Genomic DNA, 20,430 nt, shown 5'->3' with positions numbered 1-20,430 from the left:
GAGGACTGTAGAAGAATGGAAACCAGAAAGATTAAGTCATGATAATTTTATTTTTGATTATTTTCTAATAATCAATTATCTAATAATCTAATTATTTTCTAATAAGCATTTTCTAATGCTTAAGGATTCTTTTGTTTGAATTTTTTTTCCCTACACATGCTCTCCTCACTCCAACTCCAATCTCCAAATTTGATTCAGAATTTTGGCAGAACCTCTAAAGCATGCCAAATTGCAACATATTCAGCTCATTTTCCAAATGGTCACCGATTTTCTTTTTTCAACCCTCCCTCTATTCCACCAAAGAAACCCACTTCTGTTCTCTAGTTACCTTAGAAAGGCACAAAAGTCTTTTCTTCAAGCACCTAATTGAGTTCCTTTTTAATTAGTTACCCAATAATTCATTCAGAGACAAAGAAGGACTTATGTAAGATCTTTAACTATATAGGGATTCTCTAAGCCTGAGGTTTTTCTCAAGCAAATACTGACAATGGTCACTACTTCCCTCTGAGGATAAAAGAACAGATTTCCTTATAGCACTTGTCCTAATGGGAAAAGGAACTCAAGGTTGCTTACCTTGAAGCTATAACCTTGATCGACCAGGAACCTCTGCCGTTTGGTTGAATATGCCATTTCCTGTGTATCCTGGGATACCAGTGAGTAGAAGAAGGCATTATATTCCTCTGCAACCATTCCTAGGGGACATAAGACAGTAAATATTAGCTTGTGAAAAATCAGGATGTGAGATTTTTTACCAAAATGGCTAGTCAGGAAGATTCAAGGCTGCCTGACTACTACAAGACTCCATATCAAGACCATAAAGTTTGTTCCAGACTGAACAGTGATCAAATATCTAAAGAGAAACAACTATGACATCTTCCATCCCAGAACTGTACAAAACATCAGTTTTCAGAAGTAGGACATAAAAGAGTATATGACTTGAAAAGTCAGCAATAAGCCAGCACTACCACCCAGTATGATTAGGAATGGTCAGAGTCATGTGTAGTAGGGTTCTTGGGTCCTAAGGCAGCAAAAATTGAGGTTTCTTTAAGAAAGCAAGAGGCTGGCTAGATAGCACCAAATTTGTAATAGAACCCCAGAATAGGGAACATGGGAAGTTCCAGAGAAAAATAGGAATCAGCACAGCACCATAGCAAGTACAAGGCTGGGATACCTCAGGTCCAGGATTCTGAAATCCCTAATTCTGTCCTGGATGCCAGAGAGAGGGTCCTGAAGATATAGTACTTTGACCCTCAAAAATCTGACAGGAGAAAGTCAGCATAGAAATGCAGAGTAAGACCAACCAGAGGCAAGAATTTTGCTCAAAAGCATAATAGGGGATGGAGCTAACCCAGGGATAAAACCCCAAGTCAGGAACTAACGTAAGAGAAGGAGCGAACTAAATAAAATATTGATTAGCACAAAAAAGAATTACAAATCCAGAGACTCTCCAAAAATGGAGATGATAGCTCCGTAATAATTATAAGCAGTGACTCAAAGGGAAGAGAAAATTTTTTCTACAAGAACTACATGAATATCTAGAAGAAATTGTATGAAATTAAAAAAATAGAAATAAAAACTCTTGAGAAAAGAATTAGAAAGAAAATTATTCAGAAGAAAAAGAAAAACCTTCCTAAGAAATGTACTCCCTGAAATCTAGAACAAATCAAACATAAATCAAGTAATAAAAATTTACCTGGAACAGGTCAAGGAAAAACTAATTTAAAAAAATCATCGAACTTAAGTTTTTTTCCAAATTAGTCTTTTCAAACTGCATTAAAATATAATTTCCATAATATGGATGATCCAATGATGGTCAAAATGCTGTAACAATTCTCTAGCCACAAAATGAGATAGATGGAATGAAAAAGATTAACTTTGTCCCTTGCCCTTCTATCCTGGCCCCTCCCCTCAACTTGAGGGGGCTTTATGATATGTTTCAAATTAATTAGAAAACATAACAGTAATGAATGTTGCCACATCTATTTTAGCAGTAACAAAAGCAAAATGGATAGCTACAGTCAGGAAGATTCAAATACAGAGGCAAGTAATTCCTGGAAGTCAACAAACTGTCCTCTAGTTTATTCTAAAAGACTTATTCTGCCTGTGACATTTCTCTTGGTGGAATCCTGCAAAAATCGTTGTTAAAAGCAAATTGCCAAGACATGAGAAGAATAAAATGTGTCTACTTAGGAAACATGAGGGTACAGTGACTAATAATACCCTTCACATCACCAATAATAATAATATAATATAAGGGGAAGCAAACTTAACAAGTCCTTCACACTCATGGGAATAATATTTAAAGTTCTGTTTTTTTCCCCCACCGGATAGATTAGGTTTTAGGACATTATGCTCCTTCTCCATGAGAAATTGCTTTCACTGTATCTGATTTCAGGAAAAAAACAAAAACAAAAATGCCACCAAAACCTCCAAAATCAATGGTACAAGCCTTTAAATTGACTTTATGGCTCAGAGCAGGGTGTTATGCTCTTTTAAAGAAGAAGCAGCTCTTGTTACAAGTAACTATAATCAACTACAGCAAAGAAAACAACAAATTCAACCTAATAGTTGGTAGTCTTAGTCTTTAAATCAACTTTAAAATCAAAGTTCCTCCCAAGATACAGCCACTAATGATCCTCACCAGTAGTAGTTTCCCTGACAGGATTCCACCGGATACTCAGAGCAACAGAAAAAATATGGTGCCCAAGATAGTTAAGTTTGTAACAACACAAGACATTTCTTTCTCTTATTTTTAAATAATTCTCTTGTAATTGTTGTATTATATAGATACTTTGAGTAAAGGTTCATGTACATATCAAGGAACATCCAAATGTTATCTATTTTTATTTATTAAATATTTTATTTATTTTGAGTTTTACAATTGTCCCCCTAATCTTACTTCTCCCCCACCCCACAGAAGGCAATTTGCCAGTCTTTACATTGTTTCCATGGTATACATTGATCCAAATTGAGTGTGATGAGAGAGAAATCATATCCTTAAGGAAGAAACATAAAGTATAAGAGATAGCAAGATCAGACAATGAGACATCAGGTTTTTTTTTCTCTTCTAAATTTAAGGTAATAGTCCTTGGTCTTTGTTCAAACTCCACAGTTCTTTCTCTGGATACAGATGGTATTCTCCATTGCAGACAGCCTCAAATTGTCTCTGATTGTTGCACTGATGGAATGAGAGAGTCCTTCAAGGTTGCTCATCACCCCAGGTTGCTGTTACAGTATACAGTGTTTTTCTGGTTCTGCTCATCTCACTCAGCATCAGTTCATGCAAATCCCTCCAGGCTTCCCTGAATTCCCATCCCTCCTGGTTTCTAATAGAACAATAGTATTTCATGAAGTACATATACCACAGCCATTCCCCAATTGAAGGACATTTACTTGATTTCCAATTCTTTGCCACCACAAACAGGGCTGCTATGAATATTTTTGTAGAAGTGATGTTTTTACCCTTTTTCATCATCTCATCAGGGTATAGACCCAGTAGTGGTATTGCTGAATCAAAGAGCATGCACATTTTTGTTGCCCTTTGGGCGGAGTTCCAAATTTCTCTCCAGAAAGGTAGGATGAGTTCACAGCTCCACCAACAATGTAATAGTGTCCTAGATTTCTCACAACCCTTCCAACAATGATCATTATCCTTTCTGGTCATATTGGCCAGTCTGAGAGGTGTGAGGTGGTACCTCAGAGAAGCTTTAATTTGCATTTCTCTAATAAGTAATGATTTAGAAAAATTTTTCATACGACTATGGATTGCTTTGATCTCCTCATCTGTAAATTATCTTTGCATATCCTTTGAACAACCAAATGTTATCTCTTAAGACAAATTTTTGATAAAGGCCAGCATAGCTTTGAAGGTGAAGCTGGACATCCATTGCATCTTTGACTTATTTTTTGTCCTTCATTCTTTGCTGGGATTAAAATCTTTTCCCAGGATGCTGGGATCTAGATGCCATATCTGTCACAAGAGAAGGCTGTACTGGAGTGGGGCATTTGTGGCTGGCTATCTCCTTCTTGGAGCTGTCCAGAATGGGAACTGCAGAGCCAGTGACCTATGGCATCTCTAAGCATATGGACTCCTGAGCATTATATTTCAAGAAATCATAAATGAAAACTGGTCAGACCAAAGGACAAAGTGAAGATAGAAAGAATCCATCAATCATCTTTTGAAGGAAAACTCAAAAAGGAAAAGTTCAAGGAAGATCATAGTAAAAAATTCGGAGCATCTGCATCAAAGAAATAAATACTTCAAGCATCCAGAAAAAAAGTAGTTCAAGTACTAAGGTGCCACAGTAAGTTTCAAACAAACCTGGCAGTTAATACTAAAAATGAGAGTTCTTTGAAATGCAATATTCCAAAAGGCAAAAGAGATAGGCTAATTTATACCAAGAATAGTTTCCTCTATGCAAAATGAAGCTTAATCCTATAGGGGGAAAATGAATATAGGTATTTCAAACATTTCTGATGAAAAGACCAGAAAGACCCGAGAAGTAGGAACTTTGAGATACAAACATAAATCCAGAGAGATCTGATAAAGTTATCTGAGCAACTGGAAGGAGCTATATTGCTGGGTAGGATGAGAAGTAACAATCATTTCTTCAGAACCTTAATGTCATCAAAGGATATTTAAAAAAAAAGTTAAATAAGAAAATAGGGGGCTGTGAAGCAGACTGGTTAAGTTTTGATGGTTTGATGAAAGGAATTAGAAGTAAGGGTAAAAGGAATACACTAATGTATTAAAAGAAGAAGGGACTGGAATTTGTTATTTCACTGTACAAGAGGAAGAGAATCTAAACAAAAGAGGAAGGGGTAGGCTGACAGGTGTCAGATGATACACTCATATAAATTCAATAAATGAAAGTCTGAGAGAGAGAGAGAGAGAGAGAGAGAGAGAGAGAGAGAGAGAGAGAGAGAGAGAGAGAGAGAATCTGGTGCAGAAATACATCAAACAGAATAGAGAAATGAGAGAGGCACTGAGAAGGAAAATAATACCAGAGAAGGAAGAGATGCAAACAAGGAAAAAAAGTAAAGAACTATAATGTAAGGCAGTGTCTTCAGGTAACTTTTAAACCAATAGATAATGCTAAAAAAAAACTGACATCTAAATTTACTGGAATATTATTGTGCAGTAAGAAGTGACAAGGAAGATGCTTTCAGAGAATTCTGGGTAGGATGAATTAATCTTAGGACGTCTAGGGTATTCAAGAACTTTTTTCTTACAAAATGTATAATGTCGGGGGGCAGTTAGGTGTGTAGGTGGCACAGTGGATAGAGAGAGCACTGGCCCTGGAGTCAGGAGTACCTGAGTTCAAATCCAGCTGCAGACACTTAATAATTACCTAGCTGTGTGACCTTGGGCAAGTCACTTAACCCCACTGCCTTGCAAAAACTAAAAATAAATCTATAATGTCAGCTTCATATGGAATGCTTATTGCTTCTGCAGTTGAAAGGTTGCTAATTCTCTAAAAAAGTCTGCAAAGGCTCCTTTAAAAGGAGGGCGTAGTACCTCACAAGCCAAAGAGCATTTTGATTAAGATAGGACATATTCTAGCTAAATTAAAAGGATTTTTCAATAGGATTTGTTCTTTTAAAGAAGAAAAAATCTGGGCCAGTCCAATTCTGCTGAGCAATATTCACCTGTATATAGACATAAAATACCAGCTCTCTGAAAGGCAGTTCAACTCCTTTCAAAATTCTAAGTTAGTGTTTGGGTTCCTATTAAAACATTCTTAATCTTCATTGCATGCAACAAAGACACCTTTGGCACCAAGGTGAAACCTAAGGGTCTCTTCTCAGAATATTTTTTCTCAATATCTCAAACAAACAAGTTTATAGATCCAGGACCCTGTTTTAATGTAATATAGCATCACTGACAAATGGAAAAGGAATTACCTTTTTCAGATTCTAGATTTCCTTATCCATTATTCCTCTGTAGAGCTAACAACAACAAATTCCCAAAGAAACAAAACAAACAACAACATCAACAAAACATCACCTAGTTTTCTCTAATCAACAATTCACCAAGTCCTTGGAATCTCTCCTAGAAATAGCAAATAATAGCTAGCAAGGATGCTAGAAGTGGGATATTATTGTGTCTTTCCACTCCAGTTTTCCAAATGTAGTTCTATTCATATCCTCTTCTAGTTCATGATTCAAGGTCAAGAACTTAGTTTTCATTTTTGTTGATAGTTTTCCTAATACTGAACCAGTCCTGATACAAATTCTATTTGGTCATATTGTATTATCTTTGTGATATATTGCTACATTAATCACCTTGCTAGTATTTTATTTAAAAAATTTGCATCAATATTTATTAGGAAAACTGGCCTATAATTTTCTTTTTTTTCTGTATTGATTTTTATAGGGGCAAAGTCAAAAGAGCCAAGATGGCAGAGAAGAGCTCTCCCAAATTCCCCTTGGAACAACTTTTTTTTTAAACCTTTTTTTTTCTTTCGTAAGGCAATGAGGTTAAGTGGCTTGCCCAAGGCCACACAGCTAAGTAATTATTAAGTGTTTGAGGCCAGATTTGAACTCAGGTATTCCTGAATCCAGGGCCAGTGCTCTATCCACTGCACCACCTAGCCGCCTGTCAGAACAACTTTAAACAATGCCTCAAAACAATTCCTGAGGCAGCAGAACCCACCAAGAGTGGGAGATAAAATAATTTTCCAGACTACGACTACTTAGATGGTCAGCATGACAGGTCTGTCACAGGTGGAGGGCAGTCCAGCACAGACTAGGCCCCAACAAATCAGCAATGGATCTTGGGGATGATTCAATCATTGGCAACAGAGCTTCAGGAGCAACCAGCCCATAGATGGTAAAAGACCGGGACAAATGGTCAAAAGGAGATTACAGGGGCCTCTTGCTGGCACTGGCAGCAAGACTCAGTGCATTGCCCATACTGTGTCACATTGCTAGGGTGAGGAGGAGCAGCAGCATATCAGAGCTTGAAGTCACTGGGACTCTAGTCACAGTTATGGGGCCAAAAAAAGTACTTGTGTAACTCAAAGATGAAAGCACAGGAGAGTAGTAAACACATCTCTTCTTAGATCATACCCACTTGGAAGAAATGAAAACTTTTACAGTCTTATCTCTGAAAACAACTGTAAAAAACTTGAACCCTTATACCCCTAAAAAACAGAGCCCCATTTTAGCATAGAGTTAAAAAGTAAACAGGCTACAAAAATGAACATTCAACAAAAGTATTCTGACCATAGAAAATAATTATAAGCAGCTAGAAGGAAACAATTTAAATGTTGTAGCGTTATAGTCAGAATAACACAAGATTAAGCAGCTTTGACATTAGAGGACCAGAGGGTTTGGACTATGATAGTCCAGGGACAAAGAGCTAAGATTACAATTAAGAATCATCTACCCAGCAAAACTGATTTTAATCCTTCCGGTGGGGGGTGGGGGAAGGGTGCTCAATTATATAGAAGACTTTCAAGTATTTCTGATGAAAAGACCAGAGCTGAATAAACAACGTCAAAGGTAAACAGGGTTAAAGGAGAGACAGAGTAGGATAAATGGGGGGGCAACTAGGATGCAGGGAAATAAACAGTAATAACAGCTGTGAAAATTTTTTTACATAACCCTTATTTCTCAAATATAAAGAACTGAGTCAAATTTTAAAATAAAAGTCATTAATCAAATTAGTCAAAGGATGTGAACAGGCAGTTTTTAGACAAAGTAATCAAAGCTATTTACAGTCATATGTAAAATATTCTAAATCACTATTAATTAAAGAAATGCAAATTAAAACAACTTTTAGGTACTTCCTCACACCTATTAGACTGGCTAATATGATCAAAAAGGAAAACAAGTTGTATCTTGGAGTTATATACTGATTCAATCAATCTAGAAAACAATTGGGAATTATGTCCAAAGGGCTCTAAAAATCATGACCTAGCAATATCTCTACTAGGTCTGCATCCCAAAGAAATTAAAAAAACAAAACAAAAAGAAAAGGATCTATGTATAGAAACATTTCTAACAGCAATTTTAGTGTAATAAAGAATTGGAAATTAAAGGGATATCCATCAATTGGGAAATGGCTGAATAAGTTGATATGATTGTGATGTAATAAAATACTACTGTGCTATCAAATAATAAAGAGAATGCTCTCCTAAATACCTAGAAAGACTCAAATGAACTGATTTAAAGTGAAACAATCAGAACCAGAATAACATTGTGCATTGTAAAAGCAATATTCTAAAATATTGCTATGAAATGATTTAGCTCTTCTCAACAATACAATGATCTGGCTTTATCCTTGCCACTTACCCTCCCTCTAAACCTCTTCCACTCTTACTTCTTACCTCTATCACAGGTGGTCATTCCCCATTACGATATAAGTTACTTGAGAGTAAAGACAATTCTGAAGGACTTTTTTTGTGTTATGAAAGGAATTTGGCAGAATTCTTTCATTGCCTATTTTACCAAATAGTTTACATAGTATTGGAATTAATTGTTCTTTAAATGTTTGGGAGAATTCACTTGGGAATCCACTTGGTCCTTTGGACTTTTTCTTAGAAAATTCATGATGCCTTATTCAATTTCTTTTTCCAAGATAGGGTTATTTAAGTATTCTACTTCCTCTTCTATTAATCTGAGCATTTTATATCTTTATAAATATTCATCTATTTCACTTAAATTGTCAGGTTTATTGGCATATAATTGGGGACAAAAGCATAATTGCTTTAATTTCATCTTCATTGGTGGTACATTCACCCTTTCCAGTTTTGTTCCATATTCCACTTTTTAGACCACCCTTTGTGCCTCTAGGTTTCTTTTCATTTTCTTGATGACCCCAAAATAACTTTTAGCTTCAGAATTGTTCTTCAGATATCTTTTATATATCCTATCTCAAGACATCCTTAGCTCTCCAGGTTAGACTATCTAGCTTCTATTATTATCAGCTAAATTCTGTAGGAGCATTCTTTTAGAAAACATTCATCAGCTTCAAATTTAACATGAAAGATCAGACTAGTGTCCCCATAAACCCTTTTCATTTAACCCAGAGGCTTTGAAAATTATAGCAAATACTCTATGGTTGGTGGATGCTATCCTTGGAGCAGAGGGGAAATATTTTATTTTTCAGCAAGGGATTTGATCATCAAATTCAAACTTGCCTGACCTCTACCTTAATCAACAAAATAGCTTGAACAATAAAATTCTATAGGTGTTATCTTCCTGGACAAGATTCAGAGCGCAGGGACCCCAGAGAAAACTAAATTACCTTTCTTGGCTCGAAGTACTCGCCCCAACCTTTGTGCTTCCTGTCTTCTGGAGCCACCATGAGAAGATATCTGAATTAGAACATTTGCTTCAGGTAGATCAAATGATGTGTCGCCTACCTGCAAAATTGAATTTGGAGTAGATAAGAACCAAGTTTTGTAAAATAAAAAATGAAAAAATATAAACAACAACTCTCTACTTAACAATTTTTTTAATGTAATTAGAGAAAGCATTTATTACATGTCTATTCCCAGGCACTGTGTTGAGTCCTAGGGATTCAAAATTAAGAAAACATGATGGTCTCTACTCTCAAGTAGCTTACATCTTAATGGGGAAAGACCATCTGTGACAGAGGTTGAGAAGCGAGGATGGGGGAGGTTTAGAGGGAGGGTAAGTGGCAAGGACAAAGCCAGAAAAGAAGAAAGCAGGATGGTGGGGACTAGATTATTTATCATCACATTAGCCTCAGGGTAGAGGCCTTTCTCAAGGAACACTTCAAAACCCTAAGGAAATGTCAATTTTATCTACTCATCCCAAATGTGTTATTACCATGATGATGGCAATATCAGATTTAACAGAATACATTACTTGCATGTCATATTTTCAACTTTTATGGAGAAAATGTCATCCTTCATATGTAAAGATGTTGATTCTTTCCCCTATCATCAAACCTCCTGAACACCTGCTGAGGTCAGGGCACTTTTAAGAGTTAAGACTATAAAGAAATATCCCCCATTAGAATTTAAGTTCTTTGTGAAGAGGTTTTTGTTCATACCTCCAGGGCCTAGCAGAACATCTGATACAGATTAGGTGCTTGATAAATATTTGTTGATTAATGGGATATTAATTCATCAATATAATATATACTTAAAGCTGTTTTTCCAGATTAGAAATGGGTTTGCATCTAGCATCATCATTCTCTTGACCCCACCCATCTATGTTCTGAACAACATCCAAGATTGGCTCAGAAGTTCAGTTTGTGACCATGGAATACAACAAAAAACTTCTCTATGTAGGGAATTAACTAATAATCTTGGTTACATTATGCTTTAATCACTGAGAATATGTAACTTTCATTTTTAAACAGACTATCTAATTAAGCCAAAGCAACTAAGAGCCAGGGTGATAATATTTGATCCAAAGTCTAAAACAAAATTTAAAAAATCTCTGTCATGATTTTAATAAAAAAGAACTCTATTTTATCTTAGATTGAAAATTCAAGTTAAAGAATCCCCACTTTTTTTTGAAATAATGGATGTCTCCAAACTAGGGAATGCTAAACAAATTATGGTACAAGAATATAACAGAATATTACTATGGTAAAGAAATGGTGACTATGAAGAATTCAGAAAAGAATGGGAAGATGAATGAAATGATAAGAGTGAAATAAGCAGAATCAAGAGCAATATGTATACAACTATAATAACTAAAAAAGAAACTGATTATAATGCTATTATAATGACTAATCTTGGCTTCAGAAAAGAGTTGGGAAAAAATTCTCTCTTCTATCAACATGGAGAATATTACATATACCATTAAAAAGCAGTCAACGTGTCATTTGATTTTGCTGAAATTTTTTTTCCTCTCCTATATGCTTTGTTACAAGGGATGGCATATTGAATAGGGAAAAACAAATGTATATTATTTGGAAATGAAGAGGATCTAAATATAAAAGGTAGTTTTTAAAACTTAAAAAATACATGTGAAAAATATGAATTATTTCTAAGTAAACTATGATAATCTCTGTGTCTCATACTGTGTAAGCAATTTCAATGAAGAGACTACTGTCAAGTGGCATTAATAAATCTTCCTCTAACACTTGATTATATGATGCTGGTAAATGCTGGACTATTAAAACATGTTAAATAATTAATCAATAGAAATCTACTTATGAAAAATCTTAAGGTCATTTTACAGCCCAAATTGTTAAATTCCAATAAGCTCCTAGACAGAATCCTCCATTAGACAACTTTTTCTATACTTTAAGAATGAAAACTATTTTGATATGACTATAAACAAAACATAATTAAGAAGGCAAAGTTGTTGTCCTTCAAATCATGATACATTCAAAACAAAGAAATTATTTCAGGGCTATCTGCTGTTTTGCGGCAATATAAGCACAAAGAATGGAATAACAGGCTAGCCAGGGGCCATCCATTTAACCAGTAAAGTCACAACCACAATCTCTTGTTCAGTTATCTTCTTTCTGTTATAGCATCATGGGCTTGAAGGACCCCTTACTTTGGATATGAAGATAGTGTTGATCTTCGGATTATGCTTGAAATTCTGCAGAATCTGCATCCTTTCTCCTTGTGATGTAGGACCATAGATATAGGGTCTAGAGAAGAATGCAGCTTAGTTAGAAGAACTGGGAATAATCTGTAGGGTTCAGTTTATAGAATGCTCCTTCCAACTGTCTTAAAAATCTATCATAAGCCTAGTTTGCTAAAAAGTAACATTTTTGGGAAGGTGGTCTCCAGGGGAGCTATTTCTATCAGTTTACTCCTTTGGAAATCTTCAAGTTGGGAGGGTTAAGGGGAGGAGGTCCAGCCAAAGTGGGGGAAGGGGTGGTCCCAGACTATCATGAGGCCCCCCACTCTGGGGTCCTATTTGCAGTAACTTGAATAAAAATAAATTCCTTTTTTTTCTGGGAAAAAACCTATCTTAAGTGACAATGTTACTCAAATCTGTGATTTCATTGGAATAGGAATATTCCTTCACCCACGTAGATAAGAACTTCTGTAATTTACAGTCTTAAGGAGCTAGGCTGAGGCAATGAGAGTTTAAGAGACTTGCCCCAACATTTGTTTGACTGCTCCAGATCTTTTTTTTTCTAAGTATTTGATCACTACTCTGTCAAGGTAGTTCAGGTTTTTAGGTAAATGTCCTTCAGATGAGGTCTCGTTATAATTATTTCATTTGTCATGTAACTTGATTCTACTCAATATAATGTAGAAAGTCTGATTAGAATCAGATCATGGAATAAGTAGAACCATCTCTGTACTAAGATCCTACATAAAGAAAAGTCTCGGGGCATCTAGGTGGTGCAGTAGATAAAGCACCGGCCCTGGAATCAGGAGTACCTGGGTTCAAATCTGGCCTCAGACACTTAATAATTACCTAGCTGTGTGGCCTTGGGCAAGCCACTTAACCCCATTTGCCCTGCAAAAACCTAAAAAAAAAAGGCTCAAGAATAGATGATCTAACTAAAAAAAAATAGTTGATCTAATTTTAGCTTCATCTAAGAGATCCCATACCTGCAAGACTCCAGATATTAACACATCAAACCAAGTACTATTTTTGAGAGTATATTTTGACTATGAGGTACAGACATAAGAGAAAAAGAAAGTTCGATGTTAATACTTACTACTTCCCTTAGTGCTAAGTATGTTTTTGTTACATCTGGAATAGTCCACAGAATACTCAGCTTTCTATTGTAATCATTGGAACATGCAGAACCATGCCATGTTCTAAGAAACAAGCCCTCATCAGTCCTTTTCTATTCAAAGCAAAAGTCCTCTTGTCATTTCCTCAAAAACTAGCTATTACAGTTATACAGTACTTTACCCAATATACAATATACAGGTATACCTGGAGCATTATGATAGAATATTAAAAACACTGTGATCCATCTAGCTCAGCACTGTCTTGGACAAAAGAAACAAGGGATGGTTTCTTGGAGGCAGAGAAGTATTTCTCCTCCTTGATATCAATTTGTAACTATTAAGGATGTGTCCCCAAATTCTTTAACTTCTATTAATACAACTAGTTTTGACATTATCTAAACCCTGCTCAAACAACATCTTTAGCTCTTGAAAGGTTCTGGGAAGAGCTTACTTTTACTCATACCCACATACCCACATGTATATGTGGGTATAAACACACACACACACACACACACACACACACGCTTTAATATACATATATATACACATACACACACCCCTATATGTCACATGTGTGTTTGTATATCTGAATATATTTATGTATGTGTATATATATACATATATGTATATATATACTACACCCCACACACACACTCATGCCCAGTGGTGCCAAAGAGTTCCCCCTGAGGTGAAGGAAGCTCTCAATCACATTTCCAAACTTACTTGTTCAACCGGATAGCATATTCCTTCAGGGCAAAGACATTGTCTGCAAAAACGATGATCTTGTCATTCCTTCGTTCATGGAATTTGATCAGAAACTGGCAGGCTCTGAATTTGTTGGGGTTCATAGTATATAGTAATATCCGCTTCTTGGTTTTGATTGCCACATATTCCCTATAAAATTCAGGAGACATTGGGCACCAAACCTAAAGTGAAATAGGAAGACAGCTATAATTTCTCAAGTCCAACATCCCCTCATTAAGAGCTTGTAAAACTCTTTCGTTTAGTATACCCTATAGTCTAAGCTCCAATATTTCCATTTGTTCACCAACAAGGCATTCAACAGTCTCTTCAACCAGCCAGAATTCTCTCACATATTCATCATTTGTCAGAGTTTGGAAGATTTCAGGGCAGGAGTAAGAACAAAGAATTTGGTTGGAATCTAGTTTTAAGTTCTTTTTAAATTCTCAATTCCTGTGTGATCTTAAGGAATCATTTATAGCCTTTCTGAGTCAGTTATCTCATCTTTAAAAGAAGAAAATTGTACTAAATGCCCTCCCCCAAGGTATCTTCCAATTCTAAATCTATGGAAACAGTGGAAAATTATCTCCAATAGAAGTGATACATAAGTTACCAAGTTAGCAAGTGTCTGTGATGAGATCTGAACCCAGGTCTTTCTGATTCCAAATCCAGTAGTCTAAACAGTAGGCCAAGCTACCTCTAAAAACTCTGAGACACACTATCTTACATCCATTAAATAGTCAATGATAGATAAAAATAGAAAAGTCAGGACTGGTGGAAACAGACCAAATCAGTCACACTTGTACAGAGTTGATAAAGATTGTCACTGGTATAATCTTTCTAGAAAGGAAAACAGAATTATTCCATAAAAGCCAAAAAATTAATCAAATACACTTTAATATCTGGGGAAATGCCAAAATATTACCATAAAATGTGAAATGATCACTAAAATGGGGGAAGACTTCTTTGTAATAAAGAACCAAGAAAACATACCCACTTTGACTATGTAAACAAAAATATATGGGTGTAAACAACGTGGCTTTGTTGCTACCTTTTTTTCTTTTTCTTTTTTTTTAGGTGTTTTGCAAGGCAAATGGGGTTAAGTGGCTTGCCCAAGGCCACACAGCTAGGTAATTATTAAGTGTCTGGGACCGGATTTGAACCCAGGCACTCCTGACTCCAAGGCTGGTACTTTATCCACTATGCCACCTAGCTGCCCCTGTTACTACCTTAATACACATAAAATACTGTTAAGTAGTCAAAAAAATATGATTTTATATATAATCCTTTTGTATATTAAAGACTGTTTAACTTGTAATAAAAACAGAGAAGATAAAGTACACAAGTAGCAATCTGCTTTGGTGAGAAAATTGGAAAATGTGCACTAAATTCTAAGCAATGGGAAACTGTCAAGGGGTAACAGCGTTTTTAACAACATTAAACCCTCTACGCAGAAAGATTATCAATAATTTATCTAGTCTGTATTCTGTCCCCCAGTGGGGACATTTATGGGCAATCTGTGGGAAGTCAACATATGCTTCAAAATAGCTCTACTTGGGCAGCTAGGTGGCACAGTGGATAGAGCACCGACCCTGGAGTCAGGAGTGCCTGAGTTCAAATCCGGCCTCAGATACTTAATAATCAGCTAGCTGTGTGGCCTTGGGCAAGCCACTGAACCCTATTGCCTTTCAAAAAAAACTTTAAAAAAATACCTCTAACTTCTTTTGATAATTTAAGACTATTAACCATGAAACTCTGAAAATACTTTAAAAAATTTATTCATATTTCTGCCACTTAGTGCATGTTGAGTAAATGGATTATAACAGAAAAGAATTTGCTCATTGGGGTCCTTCCTCTTCTAGATTAGAAAAGGATCCTCAGAGATCTATTGATCTCTACTTGTTGATTCCTGGTTCTAAAGGCATTTTCTATATATGAAAAAAAATACACAAACTTATGCTTTGTTTTGTTATTTTCCAAATACTGTTTTTTGATTTAAAAAATTTCACAAGGGGCGGCTAGGTGGCGTAGTGGATAAAGCACCGGTCTTGGGAGTCAGGAGTACCTGGGTTCAAATCCGGTCTCAGACACTTAATAATTACCTAGCTGTGTGGCCTTGGGCAAGCCACTTAACCCCATTTGCCTTGCAAAAACCTAAAAAACAAAACAAATTTCACAGGCCTTTGAAAAGTCAAATACAAAGAAAATATATTACTGAGTGCACTGTTTTGGCAAAGTTAAGTCTTTTAAAACTTAAAATGTTCTACTTTATAAAAACCACATCACTGTGAGTGGTCAAATGACTAAAGAATTAATTCTACTAAAATACAAGAAATATGATCATAATATAGACTACTCAAAAAAATTTTCAACTAAATCAGGTAAGTGCCACCTGGTGGTCAAAACATTTACCTTTTAGTCCAATGATTTATATGCAACTTTTTGGATTCATGCATTCATACCAATACGATTTTGGGTCATTACAGAACCAGTAACAAACTATTTAAACTATTAAAACACTGTTGCTGGAGGTGGCTAGGTGGCATAGTGGATAGAGCACCAGCCCTGGGGTCAGGAGTACCTGAGTTCAAATCCATTGCCTAGCAAAAACTTTAAAATAAAACAAAAAACACTGTTCCTGAAATAATTTGCTTTGAGTGAAAAGGTTAATTTTAAAATGAAGTTTTATCTACGTGAACAGTCTTCACAAGTTTTGAATGTTACCAACAAACATAAGATCTCCAAGCATTGTCCTCTAGGAATTCAAGAATCACTGGCACTGACGGTATTGACACTACTGGATCTCAGGCAGGTGAAACTACATAAGGTTTTTCTACTCCCCCCATAAATTTGGTCTTACTCTAGATCTTGCCAAGACCCCCTCCCTCCATTTGATTCCTCTTTCTTCTTCTGAAAACAATAACCTAGTCCAAAGAACAGCAGCCCTAGCTACCACATTACAAATACAACACCTATTAGCTCAATAACTCAATTAATCCTCCTCCATATTTGTTCCCATAATAACTATTATAACAGGAAATAGTTTTTACCTCAGCACACTGGACTTTGGCAATATAGCCATTATTCTGAAGTTCCATCCAATTAGCCTCATATAGTTTGGGTCCAATCAAGAAATTCAAGTCCACAATTTTGTCATCTTCTCGGACGAGGGTAGCAGTCAAACCCAACTTGCAGTGAGCCTGCACAATGGTAAGGACTCGTCGAAACATTTTTGCTGAGCAAAAAAACGACCATATTCATATTTTCAATAAATAATATGAAATGTCAGTAGTAAAGCCACACCAAACTTGATATTATAAACAATTAGAATCTTATCAGGACTTTTCATTTTTAAAATATGTAAAACATAACATATGGTTTCTATTTGTCAGACCAATTCCGTGATGGTGTTAATTCCTAAAATAGAAACGATTAGGGAGAGCTTTAATCTTACTCTTATTTTCAGCCTGTATAAAGGAAAGATCAATTAAGGACAGAAGAAAATATAGTTCTAAAGTTGTGCAAACAAGCACAGGTCCAAAACCAAAATAAAATATTGAAATTGTATATAGTTAATAACTTAAATGAAAACTCTAAATATAATCTATAATATTTGTAATATAGTTGAATGTCAAATTATATGGGAAAATAGGTTCCTGAAAAACACTGTATAATATGAAACAGGAAAACTTTTAACAAAAAGCTTAATTTTCACAAAAAATTTGAATAACTAGGGGGTAAACTAATCTTGTGCCTCAGAAAATGAAGTCCTTGTGGAAAGGGAACTCATATCTTCACTATCCTATCTCAAAGAGCTTGGAATGATAGGACAAGATGATAGAGGCCTAGAGTGAACAAGGAATACTTGGGACACTCCCTTCTTCAAAAATTAGTTTCTTTATATAGTCCACCAAATAGATTATTTGGGAAAGCCCCATTGGACACAAATAGCTTATTGGGATTTTTTTATGGAAGACTTCTACACACATCAGAAAACTAAATCTTATTTTTAAAATATGCAATATGTGAATTATTCTGACACATAAACATAGTTTTGATGAATAAAAGATTAGTTTTTAAGTCTTTTTTTTAAAGTGTCTTTCTAATGATGGTTTCATACAATGCTTAGCTAATATTTTAAGCCATAATGTAAGTTTATGGCAGGGCTCACTGCTAACAACAATTACTTAAGTCAGTATCTAAATAATATTATTAATTTTTTTATTTTTTTGGTTAACCTGTCAAATATGATTAGATCATTATTTTTTATTTCAGAATGTGACTGATGAGAAACTTATACATAGTCATTTGCATGTTGGCTCCCCATTAGAATATGAGAGGGCAGAAGCAAGATTTTTGCCTTCCTCTATATCCCTAGAATTTAGCAAATGTTTTGGCATACAGGTTGTTTAATAAATGCTTGATGACCGAATAAAGTAGAAGAATTAGAAGAGTCAGCTCTGTTCTTGCATTTTAGAACTATATCAATCTGAGTTTTGCTTTTGTTATTTTTAATTAATGTAATTCTTTATTAATGACTAGACAACAATGATTAATATTTTGTTATATGAAAAACAAAAAAGATTACATCCTTGGACATTTTTTAAAAAAATATACATTCCATTCTAAAATATTTAAAATAACAAAATTAATATTTATTTTCCTTAACTGTTTTTTATCCCAAATACTTTTCAAATGTATTTCTCTGCTTCCTTTGCTTCCATTTTTATCTGTACTCATTAACTAGTCTCTAAATCATCCATCCCAAATAGAAATCCTTCATTGTAACAACCATGTGTGAATATGCACATCTCATTTTATAACTGTTTCACTTCAGGCCAAAAGATAAAGATGGAATTCTTTGCAAGAAACTTTTAAGTCATATCTATTTTGTAAGGGTTAATTTAGTTAAAACTAGGTGATATCATGGTATCCTGTATAATTTACATGACATGTCTGAAATTTCAATTCAATTGGCATATATACACATACATGCATATGCATAAATCATTTTTTCACTGATTTAAATGGACCTCAGTTAAATAGGAAGTTCAACTCTGTAAAACACCATCTTTGTTAATGATACTGGATAAGTGAGATGTTATTAGTGAAAATTTGAAAAATTAGGCTACACTAATTCATATTCTGTGATAATATTTATTAAGGAAAATTAAAGCTTACTTTTGTGTCATTTCTTTCTTAAATGACAATTCAAGTTAACAGTAGTAATTAACATGGGAGACAGCATATTAGTGAATAGAGGGCTAACTTTTGGTGTCAGAAAGACCTCTGTTTAAGACTTGTCCCTGACATATACTACTTTTAGAAAAATTTTATTTTTAATTTATGAAATAAAAAGATGATTGCAGATGAAAGTGCAAATCTGTTATGTACAACTTGCTATTCCTCTTAAATATATGTAGAATTATTTTATACCTACTTCTATCAGTTCTTTCTCTGGTTGCAGATAGTGTCTTTCTTCATATGTGTTTTATATTTAATTTGAACATTTATAATAATCAAAATGAAATATTTGCTTAAAACAGTATTGCAATTACTGTATACAATGATCTCTTGATTATGCTCATTTCACTTTCCATTGTTTCATGTTATCTTTCCATATTTTTCTAAGAACGAGTTCATCATTTCTTATAGTACTATAGTATTCCATCATAATCATATACCCAAACTTGTACAGTCATTTCCCAAATGACAGGCACTTCTGCAGTTTCCAGTACACTGCCACAACAAAGAGAGTTGCTATAAATATTTTAGAATACACAGATGCACAGACACATAGAAAGACACAGATACAGACACAGACACACACACACCCCTTTGTGTGACCTAATCACTCAGTGCCCTGATAATGAGAAGTCAGAAGAATGGCTTATATGCATTCTATTCCAACGTTCTTTCTGGAGTTTCCTATATAGATGAAATAGATCAAAAACTCTACATGAAAAATATTTAAGAGGACAAATTGTACTAAAAACACTCTCAAAAATTGTAGGAACTCTTATTTAGATGTAATTGGCAAACTATTCTTATATACACTTTAATAGATATGGGCTTGCCTCCAATTTAACCTTGCTAAGCTTTTTTAAAAGTTTTTTTTGTTTTTTTTTGGCCAGGCAATGGGATTAAGTGGCTTGCCCAAGGACACACAGCTAGGTAATTATTAAGTGTCTGAGGTTGGATTTGAACTCAGGTACTCCTGACTCCAGGGCCAGTGCTCTATCCACTGAGCCACCTAAACACCCCCTTGCTAAGCTTTAATCCTCCACTTCTGCACTCAGGTTTGTTAACAGTTAGCTATCACCTAATCACTCTTTGAAAACCCACAAAAGCAACTAAGCAGGTGCTATTGGGAAAATTCACTTCCCTTTGCCTATTGACTGCCCCCTAGATTTCCTCATAACTGATACTGGCAACCTTCACAGAATGTACTCTACACTCAGATCAGTAATTGATGAATAAGAGCTCCAACTCCCAACTTTTTTTTTACTTTGGATTGGCTAAAGGAAGAACAATTTTCCTTCCCTCTTCTGCTACTTCCAAAACAGCTCCCACATCTCTCTCCTTCTTCACATGACCACTATAGCTCAGGACCCTATCACTCTCATCTAAAGTAATATAATAGCATCCTGATAGGTCTCCATGCCTCAAGTCTCTCCCAGTTCCAATCCATCATTCACATAGAAGGTTAGGTTACTCCACTACTCAAAAAATTTCTGTGGTTCTTAACGGACTCTAGCAGCAAATGTTATTTCATCTTTATATTTTTCAAATTTCAAATTCTGAATAACCAATAATGCACATAATTATTAGTCTAGAAGTTCATCTATATAATTTATAAACATACCTATTGGATATACATGCTTAAAACAGTTTTATAGATAAGGGTGTATCCTCAAAAAATATGAAGATTATTGCACTGTGAAACTTTGTGAGCTCAGTTTAAGCACCATGTGTTTATGTGCATGTATAAGAAATAAAACTTCCTTTCAGTAATATTCCCTAAAATAGACCTGCATTAATACAGACCCAA

At 35.0% G+C, this 20,430-nt stretch overlaps 1 protein-coding gene across 2 annotated transcripts in view; it reads right to left on the bottom strand.

Moving 5' to 3' along the window:
* The window catches only part of ERCC3 (ERCC excision repair 3, TFIIH core complex helicase subunit), a 38,356-nt gene that overhangs the window by 6,625 nt on the left and 11,301 nt on the right, over positions 1-20,430 (bottom strand). For both annotated transcript variants that reach the window (XM_074214936.1, XM_074214937.1), the window contains exons 9-13: positions 16,430-16,614; positions 13,362-13,564; positions 11,494-11,590; positions 9,254-9,371; positions 574-692 (exon numbers count right to left, since the gene is read on the bottom strand). In XM_074214936.1, the coding sequence (XP_074071037.1) occupies positions 574-692; positions 9,254-9,371; positions 11,494-11,590; positions 13,362-13,564; positions 16,430-16,614 (722 nt within the window). The remainder of the gene's footprint in view (positions 1-573; positions 693-9,253; positions 9,372-11,493; positions 11,591-13,361; positions 13,565-16,429; positions 16,615-20,430) is intronic.

Source organism: Macrotis lagotis, chromosome 1, assembly GCF_037893015.1.
Source record: "Macrotis lagotis isolate mMagLag1 chromosome 1, bilby.v1.9.chrom.fasta, whole genome shotgun sequence".
NCBI lineage: Eukaryota > Metazoa > Chordata > Mammalia > Peramelemorphia > Peramelidae > Macrotis > Macrotis lagotis.
Note: the sequence above shows the minus strand (reverse complement) of the source record. Positions and strands in the feature narration are given on the sequence as shown.